The following is a 23761-nucleotide window of genomic DNA, read 5'->3' on the forward strand; positions in this document are numbered from 1 at the left end:
GCCACGTATATGTTATTTGGAATATTTGGCATTAGAACTCCAAACAAATTGGAGGCTAGAATATGAAGAACCAAACTAAACNCACACACACACACACACACACACACACACACACACACACACACACACACATATAGCTGTGGTGTTGGAAGGGACCCAATATACTAGTATCTTCAAGGAGGTAGAACACCTCCCAAGATGCCCAGCGCAAAGCAGAATTGTGGCAGCCAGGTTTGGAATTGGGACAAGCACAGAACATTCTTCTGAACATTACTTCACTGCAGCCCACTCCCTCCGTTTGTGCATGCCTGTGTCTGTGAATCGATACAGTTACATTATCAGGGAAATTCTTTTTTCTATTTTATTTTACCTTTATTTAACTAGGCAAGTCAGTTAAGAACAAATTCTTATTTTCAATGACAGCCTAGGAACAGTGGGTTAACTGCCTTGTTCAGGGGCAGAATGACAGATTTTTACCTTGTCAGCTCGGGGATTCGATCTTTTGGTTACTGGCCCAACGCTCTAACCACTAGGCTACCTGCCACCCTTTTTGATGATATATTGTATAATTTTGACAATATCTCAAAATAGTTTTTGTGCTAGTTGGCTGCACCTGCACTAAAACACCAGTAATTGTCTTTCATAGCTTGTTCTCCACTTTTATTTCCATGACCGATCGAAACCCGTTTTCACATGGCTCTCGCTTGTCCCTCTGCAGCAGACATACCGTGAGCAATATGTTTGGAACATCGAATCGCAGTGCACATTGAATCATGAGAGAATCGCAATACAGTATCGGCACCTAAGTATCGTGATTATATCGTTTCGTGAGGTCCCTAGCAATTCCCAGCCCAGCGTGTATGTCTGTTCCTATCCTCCAAGCTAGCTCTGCTAAGCTTGTCTTAGCTCACTTTCATGAAGAGAAAAACTCAGTACATGTATTTATTTGAGAAGGGACTGGGAGGAGAATATTCTAGGTTAAATGCAACATAGGGCACGATTTATATAGCTTACTTTGAGGGGGGAGAGGTGGGAGGAAACTGAGATTTAGGTAAACAGTGTTAAAGTTAACACGAACGATCCAGTTTAAACCAGGGAACCAATGAGGGAGTGTGTGTTTAAATGACATGTTCACACCTGTTGTGTAAGTGAAAATGAAAGTGACAATGTCTCCCTTTGTGTAAAACAGAAAACATATACAGCAAAGTACACACTGACAGACGGACGGGGACACACAAACACACACTGACCCATGTGAGAGTCCTCCAGGGGGTTTCATGGTGTTTATGTTGGGCTGCATGGGGACTTTGCCCTGAGGGGACTCGTTCTGTCTGCTCTTCTGGTGACGCAACAGCAGGAGGCGACCCAGCTCCTCGCACCACGATGACAGCAAGGCTACGGGAAAGAAAAACACACACACACACTCATGTGTCAGTCTAATAATGTATGAAAAACACGCAGACACTCATGTGTCAGTCTAATAATGTAGGAAACACACCACACACCACCACAACATGTATCAGTCTAATAATGTAGGAAACACAACACACACACACACACACACACACACACACACACACAACACACACACACACACACACACACACACACACACACACACACACACACACACACACACACACACACACACACACACACACACACACACAGTCAGTCTAATAACGTAGGAAACACACACACACACACACGTGTCAGTCTAATAATGTAGGAAACACACACACTCACAAACACTCATGTGTCAGTCTAATAATGTAGGAACACACACACCACACGTGTCAGTCTAATAACGTAGGAACACAACACACACACAAATGTGTCAGTCAAAATAATGTAGGAAACACACACACTCACACACACTCACGTGTCAGTCTAATAATGTAGGAAACACACACACACACTCATGTGTCAGTCTAATAACGTAGGAAACACACACACACGTGTCAGTCTAATAACTTAGGAAACACACACACACACACACTCATGTGTCAGTCTAATAACGTAGGAAACACACACCACTCATGTGTCAGTCAATAATATAGGAAACACATACACACACTCACGTGTCAGTCTAATAATGTAGAAAACACACACACACACACACACACACACACACACACACACCAACCAACACACACACACACACACACACACACACACCCACACACACACACAACACACCACACACACGTGCAGTCTAATAACGTAGGAAACACACACACACATGTGTCAGTCTATATAAGTAGAAACACACACACCACACACACACACACACACACATCACGTGTCAGTCTAATAACGTAGGAAAACACACACACACCACACACACACACACGTGTCAGTCTAATAATGTAGAAACACACACACACACACTCACGTGTCAGTCTAATAACGTAGGACACACACACACACACACACACACACACACACACACACACACACACAACACACCACACACACACACACACACACACACACACACACACACACACACACACACACGTCAGTCTAATAATGTAGGAAACACAACACACACACACACACTCACTGTCAGTCTAATAATGTAGGAAAACACACACATCACGTGTCAGTCTAAAACATAGGAAACACACACACACACACACTCACGTGTCAGTCTAATAATGTAGGAAAACACACACGTGTCAGTCTAATAATGTAGGAAACACAACACACGGTGTCAGTCTAATAATGTAGGCAACACACACACACACAAACCGTGTCAGTCTAATAATGTAGGAAACACACACATACACACACGTGTCAGTCTAATAATGTAGGAAACACACACACACTCACATGTGTCATCTAATAATGTAGGAACACAACACACACGTGTCAGTCTAATAATGTAGGAAACACACACAGGTCGGTCTACATATACAACTTTACACTTTAACTACAGTCGTTCGGTCTGCTAAAACAGTCTCCAATATGTCAGTTTGAAGTAAGTCAGTTTCTATTACCAACATTAGGATCCTATGATATTATTTTCCTGACTACTTCAGCAAAATGATTTGGACTCTCTGAAAGTCTCCACAGCCACTTCTGCCATCAGAAAACAAACAAACAATGCCCATCAAAAATGCTGATCAGAACTATCTCAATTGATTCCTCAACTCTCTGACTATGTTCTGCCCACTACATTTGAGTGCTGCCTCTCACTCTTCAAGTTGGACTGCAGTTCTGCCTCCTGCCACATTGAGGCACCCTAACACAGTAATCCCAGCCTGTCTGTTGCTGTCTGATTGCCGTGTAGATCTCAGTGACTGATGGAAAGAATCACACAGTGTTTTATCTGCAGTACATCAGCTCTGATCGCTCTAGAAGAGTCCTCTGGCTTTCTGAAGAGGAATGGTAACATGCAGAGCGAGGAGGGGGGGTGGGAAAAAGAGAGAGAGGGAAGCTCGAGATGGAGAGATGGAGACAGAGAGAGAGAGAGAGAGAGAGAGAGAGAGAGAGAGAGAGAGAGAGAGAGAGAGAGAGAGAGAGAGAGAGAGAGAGAGAGAGAGAGAGAGAAGAGAGAGAAGAAGAGAGAGAGAGAGAGAGAGAGAGAGAGAGATGGATATGGGTTAGAGAGCGTATACCCGTCCTCTCCCCTCCTCTTTCTCCCCTCCACTCGTCCCCAATGACTAATCAGATTGCTCAGCGTTCTCAGTCATCTTCAACGCAGGTAACTGTCTGCTCCACCATGCAGGCAGGCAAACATCATTATGAATGGTGTACGATGCACTGTACATAAGAAGAGCTTTGGACTTAATGTCTAACATCTTAACACAGAAAATAATCTCAAAAGGTGCTTGAGATCAAACAGCAAAGCCTTAATTGAGCCATGAATAAAGGAGAGGAGAGAGAAGAAACGAGAAGAGGAGAGTTGACCACAGCAGAGCAGACTGAGCCACATTGAGCCAATCTCTGAGAAGTCAGTCTCAGGCTCCCAGCAGGTTTCTGCCAGAGCCAGAGGGAGGAGAGACTCAGCCCTCCTACTTAAAGTGGAATTATTCCACCCTGCCATTACAGAGAGCTTATCTCCCCACTTAATCACCACCTCCGTCCTCCCTCCGCACGCCCAGCCTGTCGCAGGACCTGGCAAACTGCTATTTACACCCATAGTGTTCTGGTCAAAAGTAGTCACGGAAGGGTTAAGTACTCTGCTAGTATCCTCACTCTCTCTCGCTCTCTCTCTCTCTTTCTTTCTCTTTCTTTCTCTCTCTGTTCTACAGTAATTAGCATTCGGAGTTTCCTTGTAATGGAGGACTTGCCCTCTATCATTAGTTAATGGAAACAGCAGCCTGTTGCCCCGGGTTACACTTCCTGCTGTTCACACAGGCTGGATGACTCAGGTAATTTAGCTAGTGGATATTCTCCTCCTCTACAGTTAAAGGTACAGTCCACATGACGACATCATTATATCTTTCTCTATGTTGACACTGCAATGTTTCAGCACTTGTACATGATAAACAGCAAGTTTAAAAGACCAGACCACACATTTCCACTGAACGTACAGTATGGATGAATGCAGAAAGCAGTGATGTCACAGACTAGCCTATATTACAGGCTTGGCTGTGCAGCCCACATTACTCACAACACTCTGATATAGACACACATGCAGATCAGCTCACGTACAGTACACTACAGATAGAGGTAGTACTACATAGTACACACAGATATGAGACAGTACACTTTCTCAGAACATGAAAACCGTACATTGGACGCCGAATACACGCATTGTCAGAAGCCTATACACATACAACGTGTGATACAAGACAAAAAAAGCTATTTCTATAAAATCATAATCTATATAAAGCTCCAGCCAGTATGCTGTGTAATGTGGGCAGGATAATGTGTGCAAAATAAGAAATATGAAGAGAGGACATCAAATCCTCTTGAAATCAAAAGGTCTGCATCCAAAATGGAACCCTATTCCCTATGTAGTGCACTACTTTTGTCAAAAGTAGTGCTCTTAAAAGGGAATCGGGTGCCATTCGAGATGCAGACAAAGTCATGCTTCTGCAAAACCGTAATGGAACCCATTTAGCAGCCAATGATATCCTTCCCAGCTAATGACCCTCCTCCACTCCACTCTGAGAGCCTCTGCCCAACCAGAAGCACATCCAATGGGTTTATAATCCCTCTCCATGACTCTGGGGCAGATTCAATCAAAACCACACTGCAGGAAAAACCAGCACAGGGTAAATAATCACATTCATTTTATAAACGGTCTGTTTTTTATTTGTTTACTGAAACACAACTGTTCAGGTTTTCTCATAGTGCGAGTTTGATTTGGTCTCTGTGAGCATACGGAGCATACAGATGGAGGGGTGGAGGTGGAGTAACGATAAGCGGTCGGATGCTGGAGCCAGAGAGGGATGGATGGAGGGAGGAATGGAGCGAGGTTAGCTACCTGAGTCACTCTGACATCTCCTGCAGGTGTTGGTTTCTGTAGGGTTCAAATTACACATTTTACTGGGGAGGGAGGGGTTAATCACGAACAAAACACAAAATGCAGCAGCAACAGTCAAGTTAAACGTGCAGTCTGCAATTTCTGTGTCTTGTATCCCTATGTGTGTGGCACTGGCACCAAACCCACAAACAATCGAGGCTCAAAGTAAACACACACACAAAACAGAAGTTAGGCCCGTATAAGAAAAAAAAAACGCAGGCTCGTTTGAGCCAATCACTCGCAAAGAGCCTACCCTTCCACCCTATAGGGTCAGACTACATAGATATATATATTTGCTTTATATGCATTTGATATGAATACTTGACTGACAAAGAGATCCAGAGAGATGGATAGCCATGCAGTATGCTCTTTAAAAAAAGGCAAAGAAGAAGTCATAGTTCTGTAGTGATAGAGATGAAGAGTCTGTTAGTCCTACCAAGTCAATATATTTGTCTGAAATGCTTCATTGACCACACAAAGATATGTAGAGAGGTGGAGAGCCATGATGGATGATGCCCTAAGTAGAAAAATAAAAATACATGCACATTTATTCTGGTTGACTTCAACACAATACAGTTTTCATTCTTTAGAGGGCACACAGATAGGATTACATCACGCTAGTTTCCAGATTGAAATGTAGCCTAGAGTGAAGGCATAGGGGTCATGACCTGTGTACAGTATCTGACCTGCATTCAGACTGTTAAGATACTGACATATGATGCTTTGGCAGGAATTACCCATGATACACTATGATTAGAAGTATGTCCTTGTCCAATTACTAACCCTGGGGTCAGGACCTTCCCATCTGCACTATAGCATTTTCACCGCACAGTAACTTTAGACTCACATATACATGCACTAGCTGTGAGGATCCTGGAGGTTTCAGTGGTTAGAACACATTAGATGGATACGATTTACAATATCCTGAGGCTAAAGGGATACTCCAGGATTTTGGCAATGACAGATGAACTTGCTAACACTAGTAAGCAATTGTGCTAGCGCTAGTTAGCGACTTCCCTCAGACTGCACATAGACATAAAAATGGTATCCGCGAGTTCATTTGACTCTGGAGAAGTAGATAAAGGGCCCCATTGCCAAAATCCCTAAGTAACCCTTTAAGTCAGCGGCCTAGGCTTCTTACAGAAGAGGAAACAGGGTGGCCACACACACTAGCTGTGAGGATGCTGGTGGTTACAGTGGTTAGACATAGAGCACATTAGATGTACAGGAAACAAACAACAGTGCAGCTCAACAGATCAACAGTGTTCACTGGGAACTGCACCCTGTGTGTCTTAATGAATCCACCACTGTCCTCCCAGTACTACACAATCTTACTGGACGAGCTCCCAGTACTACACAAATCCTTTACTAGACGAACAGACCACAGTACTAACCACGCACTCTTACTGGACGAGACCAGTACTACACAATCTTACTGGACGAGCTACACAGTACTACACAACTTACTGGGACGAGCAGCCAGTACAATCCCTGGGACAACAACTTACTGGACGGCTCACCAGTACTCACACAATCTTACTGGACGAGCAGAGTCCAGTACTACACAATCTTACTGGACGAGCAGCACAGTACTACACCAAATCACTCACTTGAGACGAGCTCCCAAGTACTACCACGCAATCAAATCTGGACGAACGACAGCCAGTAATACACAAATCACTGGACGAGCAGCCAGTACTACACAATCTTACTGGACGACTCAGACCAGTACTACACAATCTACTGGACGAGCTCCCATACACCAGAATCTACTGGACCAGCAGCCATACCTACGAGAGTCTTACTGGACTGCAGCAGCCAGTACAACACAATCTTACTGGACGAGCTCCCGTACTACACAATCTTACTGAGGACGAGCAGCCAGTACTACACAATCCTACTGGACGAGCTCAGTACACCAATGCTGCCAGCCTGGACTCAGGCAGTAACAGCGACACAATCTTACTGGACGAGCAGCCGCATACTACACAATCTTACTGACGAGCTCCAGTACTTACACAATCTTACTGACGAGGCACCACTACGACGAGTACTGACGAGCTCCCAGTACATACATCATTACTCGGAACGCAGCAGACTACCAACTTGTGACAGTCATACACACAATCTACTGGGAACCGAAGCAAAGCCTCTACACAATCTTATGGACGAGCTCTGCCAGTACTACGACAATACTTACTTGAACGAGCACCAGCGTAACTACACAATCTTACTCGGAGACGAGCTCCAGTACACACCAATCTTACTGGACGAGCAGCAGTTGACTACCATCTACGTAGGACAGCCATCTGACACAATCGTACTGCGAGCACCAGTACTTACACAATCTACTGGAACGAGCTCCGACAGTAACTACACAATCTTACTGACGAGCACCCATACATACACCTTAATCTTACTGAGACGAGCCAGTATACCACCATCTACTGTTACGAGGCATTGCTGAGAAGTACTACGACAACTCGGTGCAGTAGAGCACAGTTACACTACAACAATCTACTGACGAGCCGACCAGTACTACACAATCTACTCGGACAGCTCCCAGTACTAACACAATCTTACGGAGCCAATTCAGCCAGTCTCTGCTCTAGAAAGCAAGCTCAGGGTTAGTGGTATAAAGCTGTGCCCCAGTAGGTTCAAAGCCCTGGTCACTGAATAGGTCTCTGTCTGTCCTGCAGTGCTGCTAGGCTCGCAGTCATGCTCCCAAGACATAGTTCCCCTGAACCACTCCAAGACATAGTCGCCCTGAACCTCAGCTCCAAGACATAGTCCCCAGGACAGCACGTCCAAAAACATAGTCCCCACGAGAACCACTCCAAGACATAGTCCCCTGGAACCACTCCAGACATAGTCCCTGGAACCATACCCAAGACATAGTCCCTGGAACCACTCCAAGACATAGTCCCTGGAACCACTCCAAGACATACAGTCCCCTGAACCATCCAAGACATAGTCCCCCGAGACCAGCTCCAAGACATAGTCCCTCGCCCGTGGAACCACTCCAAGACATAGTCCCCTGAACCACTCCAAAGACATAGTCCCCTGGACCACTGCCAAGACAGAGTCTTCCCGGAACCACTCCAAGACACTAGTCCCCTGGAAACCACTCCAAGACATAGTCCCCTGGAACCACTCCAAGACATAGTCCCCTGGAACCACTCCAAGACACGGTCCCTTGGAACCACTCCAAGACATAGATATACTGTACAGGTCTACATTTCTGATAATCTTATATAATGAATCACACTCATATTGCAGTGCTTTAGGATTTTACATTGTTGCATGTAGAATAGTGGAAACAAACATGCATGTTCTGAGTTGTAAAACATGGAGAGAGAAAATCTAATTCCAAAGTTTCCCATCAATGAAGCCATCAGGAGCGTCCATTCCAGTCAGTCTAAGTCTTTCTATGCTTTCAGACTCAAAACCCTCCTTTTATCTCGAGCCACAGCAGGGGACCCTACTTAAACCCAAAGCCAGACTGGGATTGCCTGACACACACATGCATACACACACATAATCTCAGATGCACACACGCAAACACACACATCACAGAACCATTAACACATCCAAACACCTTCCGATGTCTCTTCAAGCAGACAGCTCAACTCACAGATACGCTCACACGTGGTGCACACACACACACAGGCCGTGTCCGAAATCTGGCTTGTCTACTACTTACCTAAACTCCATCCTGTGTACTGGGTCGTTCCACTAATTAGGTGCCTTTTGAGTAGTGTAACTTGGTGAAAAAAAAGTGTTCAACTTAATAAAAAACACTTCTCATCTCATGTTAAATAAAAAAATGACTATTAGGTGCTTATTAAGTGGTAAATAACCTAACAGGGCTGACTGTAACAGGGTTGACGATTTCATCTTAAATCAGCCATAAATCCCCTTGTGACAGAGGGAATGGAAGCTTGTTGTGTGCAACAGGGAGGGGCAATTGAATGCAAGCTTGACTAAACATTTCTAGCCTGGGTAACAGGGTTGACGTGTTATGCTCGACCCGCGCAGTTTTCCACCACAAAACACCAGAAAATGGCAAAAAAGAGTAGAACCAGCTCACCTGCTTTTACAGTAGGATTTGACTATTAGCTGTTCAATGTCTCGTTTGGGAAAAAATGAAAAAAAGAGTGGTTTCACCACATTAAAACAAGAGTTCAGTTCACGTAACAGGGTTGACCTTAAAATGAGGGACACTAATCACATAAAATAAATGAATCACTAATCACATGAAAAAAATAATAGTCTTCAGAAATGACTTTGTCAAAACAACAAAATAACTTGGGTTTTACAATGATGGTGAAACTTGGAGAAATGTTGGGGTTAAGTGGGTTCCTAGAAGTCACAGAGGTTGATGGAGGGACCTTAGTCGTTATTCATATTCAAAATCAGATTTATAGAATTTTCCATGTGGTCAATATTCAAGGGCGCTTCATTTAATATAACATGCTTTCAAAAAATGCAATATTTGTGCACAATTTCCACTTAAAATATCAAAGGAACGCAAAAGGAACTGATTTCATGGAATGACCCTACTAATCGTACTACATACTATTTAGAACATACTGTTTAGTAACAACGATGCAGTAAGCTACAAATATCAACATACTAGGCTCATCCTACTGAGAATACATCATCTAATGCGCAACTGCGTTGATTCCCGCCATTCGTTCATTTTGGTACAGTGTGTCCCCTCAGCTGATTATCAGCTGTTGTCAGACACGTGGGTCTCGAAAGACAATTCTCTTCCTCAATAGTGTGCAGCGAATTGTACTAGATGAAAAGGCGAAATTAGTATGACATCCTGGCATTTAAAGCATACTCAATACGGGTATTCGGACACGGACTCACATTCACACACCGCTCTTAGACTTACCCAGAGTCAAGAAAAGTCCCAGTGTGTCTCATCTCATTGTCGTCATGGCACAGGGAGAGAGAGAGAAGGCTCTGATGTCAGAACACAGCTAAGCTCCCACAGAGGCCAATGGCAACGCTCTAGCTTATTTTATTTCTCCCTTTTTTTAAACTCTCTTTCCTCTGCCCTTTCTTTTATCTTTCACTCAGTTTTTGCTTTTTTTCTCCCTGCTGTCTCTCTCCCTCTTCCCCTGCCTCTGTTTCCCCTCCCCTTCTCTATCTCTCTTTCTCCCCCGCTCTCTCTCTCCCTCGCTCTCTCTTTATCCCTGTTGTCTCTCCCTCTTCCTTCTGCCTCTGTTTTTTTTCTCTCTCTCTGTCTCTCTCTCTCTCTGTCTCGCTCTCTCTCTCTCCTTCCTGTCCAGTGTCGGCACAATGCACATCTATTATTTAGAAGCAGTCTCCCGGTCTCCCCGGCTCAGCCAATCAGAGAGCTTGCGCCATAGTAATGGGTTCCTGCCTCCTGCTGTACCTGCTACCAGCTCCAACTGGCTCCACAGATGACAGGATGGAGGGAGGGAGGAAAGGAGGGAGAGAGAGGGAAGGGAGAGGAGGGAGGGGAAGAGAAGAAAGTGAGGGAAAAGGAAAGAGTCAGAGAATGAGAGGGGTAGAAACAGGGACTCCTCACCTCTGTCGTGTGGTGCTGTTATTTATGCCTCTTGTTTTTATTCACTAGTGATCCATTGCACTGCCCCTGAAGCTCCAATCGCGCATACAAACACACACACAGGCACGTATGTACATATACACACACACACACACACACAAACTCTCTCTCGCTCTCTCTCAGACACACAGACAGCCCGACAGACACTTAGCTAGCGGGGAGGAAGGAGAAAAAAACGCAGCCAGCTCACATTTCTGACTTGCAGAAGTGGGTGGGACCTAACATGCTAGATAGACAGTATCCTGGCCAAAGGCCAATGCATCAGAGACAGAGGGAGACACAAACAGAGATAGAGAAACACAAGAAGAGAGAAAGAGTGAGAGAGGAGAATAGAGGGAGAGAGAGGAAATAGAGAGAGAGAGAATGAGAGGGAGAGAGAGAGAGAGAGGAATGAGAGAGAGAGAGAGAGAGAGAGAGGAGAAGAGAGAGAGAGAGAGAGAGAGAGAGAGAGAGAGAGAGAGAGAGAGAGAGATGAGAGAGAATGAGAGAGAGAATGAGAGAGAGAGAGAGAGGGCACGCAGCCTACAGAGACCATCATTGACACACGGAGGTCTGATTCAGCATTTCACTGTGTGAAAAGTGCAATGTAAACAGTTCTTCACCAAGGTGTTTACGCTGTGATATCCTCCTTCGCACTTTCCTCCACAAAAGAGACCGGCTAAGTCAGCACTGTCTATTGAAGTTCAGCTTTGGCATTAGCAAAATGATTTTTACATTTCACATGTAAATGTGAACCAATGAATCACCTAATGTAAATATTATACATCATAACCACGTAAAATAAGCATCTTCCTCCCTACCCTTTGAAAACGGAACACTTATCTGTTTCAGGGTTTACTAGTTTGAAAAAGTTGACGTACTTTTATGTTGCAAAGTGATTTCATCATTATTCATTCATCGAGTTAAAGCTTAGTGGTCAGACACACACACACACCACACACTATAAATAGCCCTATAGCAAAATCAGTTAATAATGCAGTAGTAGGACTGCGCTCTCTCTATGTTCTCTCTCTCTCTCTCAAAAAAAGGAGAACTAAAAAGGAGAACAAAAAAGGAGAACTGCACTCTGCCTCAAGCAGCTACAGGGAAACAGAGAACTTACAGGGGGGGGGGGGCGAGAGAGCAAGAGAAAGGGTGAGTGTGTGAAAGAGAGAGTTAAGAGAGAACTGTGTACAGAATATGTTTTGCTTGTGAGTTACAGCCTGCCTCACACTGGAAGCGATCCGTCACTGTTGACACGCTGCATTTGTTGCTTTCCTTGACGTGCGACAGCAGATTTCCCAGGGAGCATGCTTTGTTGATTTACTCAGTGCTAACAGCATTCCATAGTCCTGCCTGGCCCAACATTCTCCACTCATAGTCCTGCCTGGCCTGCTCAACATTCTTTACGTCTGAGATCAGAGAGGGGGACGTCAGTGGAGGGACACTCCCAACTAATACAGAACCCTGGCCAACTCTCTCTCTGTCCCCATATTCCCTTCACATCCAAGTTAATTTACATTATTTTTTCTCTACCTCTCTTTTGTACCTTCACAGCCAAGTTATAACCTCTCTCCATCTCCTTCTCCCCTCCTCTACCCTCTTCTCCCTTTCCCCTCCACTCCAAACAAATATATCCTTAACAGCTTTCTCTCCCTTATTTGCCCAAGTTACACCTTTTCACAACCCTCTCGATTTCACTTTAGAGACGACAGTGATAGATTTGTGACAAGCAGCAGAGAGAAAAACAGGAGGAGAGTTATCCCCTCACTTTAGTGCTTTATACAGTCTCTGAGCTGTATGTACAGCTCTATCGCTCAGTAGCAAATGTGTCAGAAGGAAATCAAGAGAGAGTAGCATTGCTGTTGGCTAACTTGGCTGCAGACTGCAAAATCAAGATATGCAGGAACTAAAACTTTGGCTGCACACTTGTCTTAGTCATGCAGTCTCTTGCTCTCTCCATATAGTCTACCCCTCCCCCTAAACACAAAAGACAGTTTCGTTGTGGTATCTATATGAATAAGGTCACATAGCCGTTTCAAATTCAAGCCCCGAATGAGTGATATTAAATACTTCTCTATTGCAAAACAGTCAATATTCAATAGAATCCAATAACTTTGTATTTATTTGCCAGAAACGGCTATACCTTTTTAATTTAAGGGAAAACAAGCAAGATCCTGCATCTTTCTACGACCTTTAATATCCTCTGCCAACAATAACCAAACATTGTTGACATTCTGCTGTACTGTAGGGTAGTAATCACTAGCCTACATGTTATGCCATGACTTTAAATCATCCTCGGTCACACCTTGAAATCAACCCAAGAACAACTCCAAACTCGCCCCTCTCCGGAATTCAGAAAAGGAGTTGTCGGAAATATTACTTCATGCAAATATGTAAGCAGTGAGCATTATGAGCGAGAGGTGTAAATGTCTGTCGGCGCTGTCATTTTGAGGGACACTAATGTGTTTGTTGAATGTCACAGAGACAGCTTCAGGAAAGGACGGACATGATCTGAGACAGGTGAATGATTGACTGACTGCTGCCACTAGAGAGGAACCAAGAACTAGTTTGGTAACCCCAAATATCCACTGGTCTGCACAGTACAACACCTACATGTGAAACACCTCATAATGCTCTGTGCCTTACGTCTATCCACTTCCCCTTGTAGGCATATGTCTGAGGAAGGCTATAAATAACTAGCAAATGAGTCAGTCAGATGAATAGGCTACCTTTTTGATACAGTTAATTACCAATAAATATATTTTTTCTATGAAGACCTAACCTTTTAGGTAACTTTTTTAACATTTTAAGTTATGTTTAGGCTACCATAGCGTTACTAGTTGATCTTGACAGTGGCACATCCTCCACCTCAGAGCTAGCTCTCTCCTGTGAGGAATGGGATTAGGGTTAGCTCTGGTCTTTGTAGGGCAGCATAACCATTATCTAATGACTGTCCAGCAGGGAAGTGAACAGTCTGCAGGTAATCCACAGCAATGGCTAACGGCTAACAGCGAACTGCAGCTGGGTAATCCCAGATACAGCAACTGCAAGCAGCTATCGGCTAACAGCTAAAGGCTAACAGCTAAAGGCTAACTGCAGCTAGTAATGCAGCCACAGCAACAGATATTCATTTTATATATTTATTTAACCTTTATTTAACTAGGCAAGTCAATTAAGAACACATTCTTATTTACAATGATGGACTAAGGCATGTGGGGATGAGGCTGGGATACAGTAACAAACACAAAGCTAATAATAGAAGAGGCACCAAGGTGGCCTATTGTGTGGGGTAGCCATGCTAACAGCTAATTCTATCACAACAGTGTGGATAGAGGCAGCTACACTCCCCTACATATTTATTTGGGCAGTGAAGTTAAAACTTTTATTTTTGGCTCTATACTCCTGCTTTGTGGATTTGAGAACAAATATTTCATATGAGGCGACAGTACAGAATATGGATGCTAATATGATTACAGATGATCATGAACGAATCGTGAATAATGATGAGTGAGAAAGTTACAGATGCACAAAAGATCATGCCCCCAAAACATGCTAACCTCTCACCATTACAATAACAGGGGAGGTTAGCATGTCTTGGGGGTATGATATTTATGCCTCTGTAACTTTCTCACTCATCATTATTCACAATTCATTCATGATTCTCCGTAATCATGGTAGCATCCACATTAATGTAGTTTTCAGAAACATATTCTATTGTTATTTACAATAAAATTAGTCCAAAATGACACAACACATTATTTACCATTCATTTCTATTGGGCACAACATAATCCGATACACAACCACAACAAACTGCAAATGCATCCAACAAATTTGTAGAGTCACAAGCTTGATCTAGTCATTGCGTGCTATGAATATGGGACCACATACTAAACTTTTGACTAAATGTAATACACTATAAGTTGTCCAAATACTTATGACACCTTCAAAATGGGGGAATAGATACATGTGTATGAAAATACACTCAAATAAAAGGTGACATTCTGTACTGTTGCCTCATAAAACATCCAAAATGCTGGAGTATAGAGACAAATTAAAAGATTTAGCTACACTGTCCAAATAAGTACATAGGGGAGTGTACTGTACGCTCACAGTAAACTAATGCTAGCCCAATAGGATCTCAGTCTCTTCTCTGACTAATCGCAGATTAATGCGGCAGGTTAATCTCTCACTCTGAGAGGTCACAAACGCCAGACAGCTCATCCTTACCACCACACACACGCATATACACACACAAACATAGGCGTACACACAAAATAATATGACTATGCACACACGCTACATAGTCCTAGGCAAACAGGCTGCTTACATTAGGCCTAATACAGCCACTAAAAATAGAGGTAAAGTTAACGTTTGTAATATTTGAAATATCTGACATTTTCATTAATACATGGCCTATAAGGGTACAGACAATTTCTTTCCATTTGAACATCTCCACTGTAATAACCATCCTGTCACTGTATGATTGATCAGCATTCAGAGCGGAGCTGGAGGACCAGGCTGGCCCCTCCCCTCCCCTCCCCAGAGATGGCCAGAGTGGACCTCAGACTCCTGCTTTCCTTCTGAGCTCTCAGGTGTCAGATTTGGGACCCTCTGTCGCCAGCCTGGCTGTCAGGGGATTGTGCTGGGGCTGCACTTTATGTGCACGGAGACACACACACACACACATACACGCCCGAACACACACACACTTGCACGCAAGTGCACACAGGCACACGCACACAAAACACACACACACACACACAAATACAGGCAGTGCTGGTGATGGGCTGGTGCATCATCTATTCCAGCTTCACATAGAGGCCTTAAGAGTGTCTGTGTGTGTTTGTGTGTGTTCTGCGACCGTCGCCCTCTTGTCTGGTTCCTCAGACAGACGTCCTTGCAACCGAGGTAAGATGGATGCTGGCTGTCTGAGTGAGACCAGTCTGAGGCTCATCTGCCTTCATCACATCTCCCATCTCTCTCTCCCTCTCCCCATCCCTCCCAGTCTCTCTCTCTCCCCCTCCGTTTCTCTCTCTCTCCCTCCCTCCCAGCATCATATCTCCATCCCTAACTCTCCTCTCTCCCTCCCACCCTACCCTCTCTCCCTCTCCCCATCCCTCCCAGTCTCTCTCTCTCCCCCTTCGTTTCTCTCTCTCTCCCTCCCTCACAGCTTCATATCTCCATCCCTAACTCTCCTCCCTCCCTCTCTCTCTCCCTCCCACCCTACCCTCCCCTCTCTCCCTCCCATCCAGCTTTCCTTCTAGGTGGTGGGCCGCTTTAGTTTTCGAGATGATCGATCTCTGTCGAGGAAGGAGCTGTTTTTTATTTTATTTTTTACATATTGTGTATATTTATTTATTCTGAACACATTTCCGTTTGTTGGCAATGTAAATTCTTGTAAATGTTTTCAAAATACTTACTTTTATGTTCGCTAGCTGGACAAGCAAACACCGCCGAGTACTAAACTGTAAACCAATCAAAACTCGTGTACTATCTCTGCTGATCACGTCTGCCAATCACATAATCTGTATCTAAGGTAGAAGTGGTGGTGACAACTGGAAAGAGATGTCCGTCCGACAAGCTGCAATCTAACTGTCTAAATGTGATACCATCAACGCAAGCTGTACAATTACTCCTAACTTAGAGCACAGGAACCTTAGTAATGAAGCTAACTTGCTAGTTAGCTAGCTAGTTACAACTAGTATATCTGTTGCTAACTACCAGGAGCAGATACATTACCTTCAGAAAGTATTCACACCCCTTTACTTTCCCCCCCCAAAATTCTGTTACAGCCTGAATTTAAAATTGATTAAATTTAGATTTTGTGTCACGGATCTACACACAATACCCCATAATGTCAAAGTGGACTTTTGTTTGTAGAATTCATTTTTAAATAATAAAAAATGAAAAGCTGAAATGTCTTGAGTCAATAAGAATTCAACCCATTTGTTATGGCATGTCTAAATAATTTCAGGAGTAAAAATGTGCTTAACAAATCACATAAGTTAGATGGACTAATTCTGTGGTCAATAATAGTGGTTAACATTTTATGACAACCCCATCTCTGTACCCCACACATACAATTATCTGTAAGGTCCCTCAATCGAATAGTGAATTTCAAGAACAAATTCAAGCACAAAGACCAGGGAGGTTTTTCAAAACCTCACAAAGATGGGCAACGATGCTGAATATCCCTTTGAGCATGGTGAAGTTATTAATTAGGCTTTGGATGGTGACCCCAGTCTAAGATCGTTAGTACTTTGAGGCAGGTTCTCATTGAGGATTTGCCTGTATTTGGCTCCATAAATTTTTCCCTCTATCCATACCAGTCTCTGCCGCTGAAAAGCTTCCCCATAGCATGATGCTACCACCACCATGCTTCACGGTAGGGATGGTGTTAGACTGGTGATGACCTGTGGCAAATTCTCTCCAGACATAGCGCTTTGCATTCAGGCCAAAGAGTTACATTTTTGCATCATCAGACCTCATCATTTTTTGTCTTATGCTCTCAGAGTCTTGCCTTTTTGAAAACTCCAGGCATTCTGTCCTGTGCCTTTTTCTCAGGAGTGGCTTCCGTCGGGCCACTCTTCCATAAACCTCAGATTGGTGAAGTGCTGTAGAAACTATTGTTCTTCTGACAGGGTCTCCCAATTTATTTTTTCACCTTTATTTAACCAGGTAGGCTAGTTGAGAGCAAGTTCTCATTTACAACTGCGACCTGGCCAAGATAAAGCAAAGCAGTTCGGCACATACAACAACACAGAGTTACACATGGAATAAACAAACATACAGTCAATAATACAGTAGAAAACAAACGTCTATATACATTGTGTGCAAATGAGGTAAGATAAGGGAGGTAAGGCAATAAATAGGCCATGGTGGCGAAGTAATTACAATATACCAATTAAACACTGGAGTGATAGATGTGCAGAAGATGAATGTGCAAGTAGAGATACTGGGGTGCAAAGGAGCAAGATAAATAAATAAATACAGTATGGGGATGAGGTAGTTGGATGGGCTAATTACAGATGGGCTATGTACAGGTGCAGTGATCTGTGAGCTGCTCTGACAGCTGGTGCTTAAAGCTAGTGAGGGAGATATGTGTCTCCAGCTTCAGTGATTTTTGCAGTTCATTCCAGTCATTGGCAGCAGAGAACTGGAAGGAAAGGCAGCCAAAGGAGGAATTGGCTTTGGGGGTGACCAGTGAGATATACCTGCTGGAGCGTGTGCTACGGGTGGGTGCTGCTATGGTGACCAGTGAGCTGAGATAAGGCGTGGATTTACCTAGCAAAGACTTGTAGATGACCTGGAGCCAGTGGGTTTGGCCACGAGTATGAAGCGAGTGCCAGCCAACAAGAGCGTACAGGTCGCAGTGGTGGGTGGTATATGGGGCTTTGGTGACAAAACGGATAGCACTGTGATAGACTGCATCCAATTTGTTGAGTAGAGTGTTGGAGGCTATTTTGTAAATGACATTGCCGAAGTCGAGGATCGGTAGGATGGTCAGTTTTACGAGGGTATGTTTGGCAGCATGAGTGAAGGATGCTTTGTTGCGATATAGGAAGCCGATTCTAGATTTCATTTTGGATTGGAGATGCTTAGTGTGTGTCTGGAAGGAGAGTTTACAGTCTAACCAGACACCTAGGTATTTGTAGTTGTCCACATATTCTAAGTCAGAACCGTCCAGAGTAGTGATGCTGGACGGGTGGGCAGGTGCGGGCAGCGATCGGTTGAAGAGCATGCAGTTAGTTTTACTTGCATTTAAGAGCAGTTGGAGGCCACAGGAGGAGAGTTGTATGGCATTGAAGCTCGTCTGGAGGTTAGTTAACACAATGTTCAAAGAAGGGCCAGAAGTATACAGAATGGTGTCATCTGCATAGAGGTGGATCAGAGAATCACCAGCAGCAAGAGCGACATCATTGATGTATACAGAGAAGAGAGACGGCCTGAGATTGAGGGCATCAAACTTAGATTGTAGGACGGCCGGGGTGTTAAGCATGTCCCAGTTTAGGTCACCTAGCAGCACAAGCTCTGAAGATAGATGGGGGGCAATCAGTTCACATATGGTGTCCAGAGCACAGCTGGGGGCAGAGGGTGGTCTATAGCAAGCGGCAATGGTGAGAGACTTGTTTCTGGAAAGGTGGATCTTTAAAAGTTGAAGCTCGAATTGTTTGGGTACAGACCTGGATAGTAAGACAGAACTCTGCAGGCTATCTCTGCAGTAGATTGCAACTCCGCCCCCTTTGGCAGTTCTATCTTTTCAGAAAATGTTATAGTTAGGGATGAAAATTTCAGGGTTTTTGGGGGTCTTCCTAAGCCAGGATTCAGACACGGCTAGGACATCCGGGTTGGCAGAGTGTGCTAAAATAGTGAATAAAACAAACATAGGGAGGAGGCTTCTCTGGGGACTAGGATTGGAGCTAGGCACTGCAGGGCCTGGATTAACCTCTACATCAACAGAGGAACAGAGGAGGAGTAGGATAAGGGTACAGCTAAAGGCTATAAGAACTGGTTGTCTAGTACGTCCGGAACAGAGAGTAAAAGGAGCAGGTTTCTGGGCGCGATAGAATCCATCTTAGCCAAGGAACTCTGTAGTTCTGTCAGAGTGGTCATTGGGTTCTTGGTCACCTCCCTGACCAAGGTCCTTCTTGCCCGGTTGCTCAGTTTGGTCGGACAGCCAGCTCTAGGCAGAGTCTGGGTAATCCAAAAAAATATATATCTCCCAATGATGGAGACCTCTGTGCTCTTGGAAACTTTCAACACTCTAGAAATAGTTTTATACCCTTCCCCAGATATATGCCTCATCACAATTCCATCTCGGAGATCTATGGACAGTTCTTTGGACATCATGGTATATTTTCTGCTCTGACATGCACTGTCAACTGTGGGTCCTTATATAGACAGGTGTGTTTCTTTCTAAATCATGTCCAAACAATTGAATTGGCCACAGGTGGACTCCAATGAAGTTGTAGTGACATCTTATGGATGATCAAGGTAAATTGGATGCATCTGAGCTAAATTCGGAGTGTCATAGCAAAGTGGTGTGAATACTTATGTACTGTGAATGAGATATTTCTGTATTTCATTTTCAATAAATTTGCAAAGATTTATAAAAACAAGTTTTCACTTTGTCATAATGGGGTGTGTTTTGTTTTACACTTTACTTGATACCTAGCGTAGTAAAATGTTAAGACACGGTCATAACCATGTCACAATACGTCATAACAGCTGACATAACCTGTCATAATATGGTCATAACACGGTGACACATATATTTAGACCTGTGACATATATTACGTTATTTTATGGCTGGTTATGACACCTACATAAGTGTCAAAACTCACAAAACCTACCATGGTAGTTATTTTGTGGCTGGTTATGACACCTACATACGACTGTTAAAACCCACAAAACCCTTCCACACAAGGCAAAACATTCTATTACACCATAGACAACTTGTCAACGGTATTTTTATGTTTTATAACATTTTCTGAAATTGACCATGTTGAATTAACATTGTAATTGCGCACCCAATGATGTCAGACATGCACATACCCCAATTCCATGTTGCTGATGACTGGGATGAATGCAGGAGCAGATTTCAGGAGCAGGACAAGACACCCTCTTTTTGACAGATGACTGATATAAGGGCAAGTACGTGATAGGCCGATCTGGCTTATATGACTCTGATGGTCATAATGCTTCTTGACAGTGTCATAAAGTGTATTTCCTTAGTCCAAGTAAAGTGACACAGGTGGTCATAATGCTTCTTGATAAGTGTCATAAAGTGTAAAAACATGACTTCATTACAACAATAAAACAAACTTTAGAATGAAAGGAAACTTCTTCTTGGCAGGGAAATGTAGGTGTCATAACCAGACATAAAATAACGCAATATATGTCACATCAGATGTAAACATATGGGTCATGACACTGTTATGACCATATTATGTCAGATTATAACAAGTTATGTCAGCTGTTATGACATATTATGACATGGTTATGACCATATCATAAAGTGTTATGACACTAAGTGTCAAGTAAAGTGTTACCAAAAAAAAAACATTTCATCCATTTTGAATTCAGGCTGTCACACAACAAAATGTGGAATAAGTCAAGGGGTATGAATACATTCTGAAGGCACTGTTCGTGTTGGCTATGCCATATGTATTGGCTAATATCGATATGCAACTGTCATTTTTAAACCTCCATTCTAACATACATGACAGGCACACATCTTTCTATCTACATGCCCTGATTTGGGTTTCTTTGCAAAGTGTCTGATTGAAAGTTAGATAATTGAAATGAGAAATATAATCATGCCAAAACATGATTCAACAATTGAATTCTCTGACAGAGCGATAGCTAGCTAATGAAACACAAAATGGCATTTACAGTAGCTGGCTAGGCTAGTCAAACTGTAACATTGGCTAGCTTTCAATAAATTGTCTAAATGATCAATGGAGTTAGTTACCTCTTCATATGATCAAGACAATTCATTTTGCATGCTGCATATTTCAAGTGCCCTCAAAACAGATATTTATCTTATTTCATTTGGGGAGCTAGCTAGCTATATCGGTTCTTCTTCATCAGACAGCAGCTCGTGTTTTTACATGAAGCTGTGTTTACATCGTAGATAGAAGCCGCACATTGGCTGCCTTCATCACGAGGGGTATGTACGGGAGTTCTGATTGGTTCCAAGTTTAGTTGTTTAGCAAAATTGCCTGAGCGGCCGTGTGTTGAAATATATTTTTTATGAGAGAAAATGTGCAAGAAATGAAGGTGCTAACAAATCTTATAGTCATAAGAATGGTTTACTGTCATGTACAAAAAATCTGCTCCTCCCTCGACGGGGATCGATCAACTTCGTGTTTTCAGGCTTCAGTCCACCACCTATTCCCCTGAACCCACATTTTGGTTTGTGTCCAAAATGGAGCCTTATTCACTGTAGCACTTTTGACCAGGGCCCATAGCGCATAGGGGGCCATTTGGGATGCATCAGGCCCAGGCCAAGGCCCAGGCCCAGGCTCAGGCCCAGACTGGATTCTTTCAACAAGATCCCAGAGCCATCACAAGGCCTGGAGATGATTTAAACTGTCATACAGACCACACAGTTCAACTTGAGCACTGGGCGACAGTCACATTATACCATCAGTACAGAAACAGGTGAAGGGAATAGACCTAGCCATATAAACTAACGTCTGCCTGTCTGTCTGTCTGTCTGTGTGCTTGGGTTCTTCTAATAGGTGGATCAACCACTAAGGAATTATACTATTTCAAGAGAAGAAAGAATAGAAACAGTTGATTTTGAAAATGCTCTCTACGGATGAGCACTGAGACATGAGAGATGAAATGGAGAAATGTAATTCTGTTGTGTGTACACATATAAATACATTTAGACTCAGTTTTTCACAATTCCTGACATTTAATCTAAGTAAAAATTCCCTGTCTTAGGTCAGTTAGGATCACCACTTTATTTTAAGAATGTGAACTATGTTAGAATAATAGTAGAGAGAATTATTTATTTCAGCTGTTATTTCTTTTCATCACATTCCCAGTGGGTCAGAAGTTTACATACACTCAATTAGTATTGTAGCATTGCCTTTAAATTGTTTAACTGGGTCAAACGTTTTAGGTAGCCTTCCACAAGCTTCCCACAATAGTTTGGTGAATTTTGTCCCATTCCTCCTGACAGAGCTAGTGTAACTGAGTCAGGTTTTGTAGGCCTCCTTGCTCGCACACGCTTTTTCAGTTTCTGCCACACATTTTCTATAGGATTGAGGTCAGGGCTTTGTGATCGGCCACTCCAATACCTTAACTTTGTTGTCCTTAAGCCATTTTGCACAACTTTGGAAGTATTCTTGGGGTCATTGTCCATTTGGAAGACTCATTTGCGACAAAGCTTTAACTTCCTGACTGATGTCTCGAGATTGTTGCTTCATATACCACATAATTTTCCTGCCTCATGATGCCATCTATTTTATAAAGTGCACCAGTCCTCCTGCAGCAAAGCACCCCACAACATGATGCTGCCACACCCGTGCTTCACGGTTGGGATGGTGTTCTTCGGCTTGCAAGCCGCCCCCTTTTTCCTCCAAACGTAACGATGGTCATTATGGCTAAACAGTTCTATTTTTGTTTCATCAGACCAGGACATTTCTCCAAAATGAACGATCTTTGTCCCCATGTGCAGTTGCAAACCGTAGTCTGGTTTTTGATGGCGGTTTTGGAGCAGTGGCTTCTTCCTTGCTGAGCGGCTTTCAGGTTATGTCGATATGGGACTCGTTTTACTGTGGATATAGATACTTTGCACCTGTTTCCTCAGCATCTTCACAGGTCCATTGCTGTTATTCTGGGATTGATTGCACTTAATAGCACCAAAAGACGTTAATCTCTAGGAGACAGAACGCGTCACCTTCCTGAGCGGTATGACGGTTGCGTGTCCCATGGTGTTTATACTTGCGTACTACTGTTTGTACAGATGAACTGGTACCTTCAGGCATTTGGTAATTGCTCCCAAGGATGAACCAGACTTGTGGAGGTCTCCAATTTTTTTCTGAGGTCTTGGCTGATTTCTTTTGATTTTCCCATGATGTCAAGCAAAGAGGACTGAGTTTGAAGGTAGGCCTTGAAATACATCCACAGTACACTCCAATTGACTCAATTATGTCAATTAGCCTATCAGAAGCTTCT

The 23761-nt window shown here is 43.4% G+C and overlaps 1 protein-coding gene across 8 annotated transcripts in view; it reads right to left on the reverse strand.

The window, feature by feature from the left end:
- zmiz1a (zinc finger, MIZ-type containing 1a) overlaps positions 1 to 23761 on the reverse strand; it is a 213517-nt gene that overhangs the window by 13442 nt on the left and 176314 nt on the right. For 4 of the 8 annotated variants that reach the window (XM_024007207.3, XM_024007209.3, XM_070448556.1 and 1 more), the window contains 2 exons: positions 5441 to 5476; positions 1251 to 1395 (listed from right to left, as the gene is read on the reverse strand). In XM_024007207.3, the coding sequence (XP_023862975.1) occupies positions 1251 to 1395; positions 5441 to 5476 (181 nt within the window). Of the gene's footprint in view, positions 1 to 1250; positions 1396 to 5440; positions 5477 to 10382; positions 10829 to 11045; positions 11221 to 23761 lie in introns of those variants that run through there. The other 4 variants (XM_024007210.3, XM_024007208.3, XM_024007212.2 and 1 more) reach the window with 3 other exon arrangements.

This window comes from Salvelinus sp. IW2-2015, linkage group LG18 (assembly GCF_002910315.2).
Source record: "Salvelinus sp. IW2-2015 linkage group LG18, ASM291031v2, whole genome shotgun sequence".
Lineage (NCBI taxonomy): Eukaryota > Metazoa > Chordata > Actinopteri > Salmoniformes > Salmonidae > Salvelinus > Salvelinus sp. IW2-2015.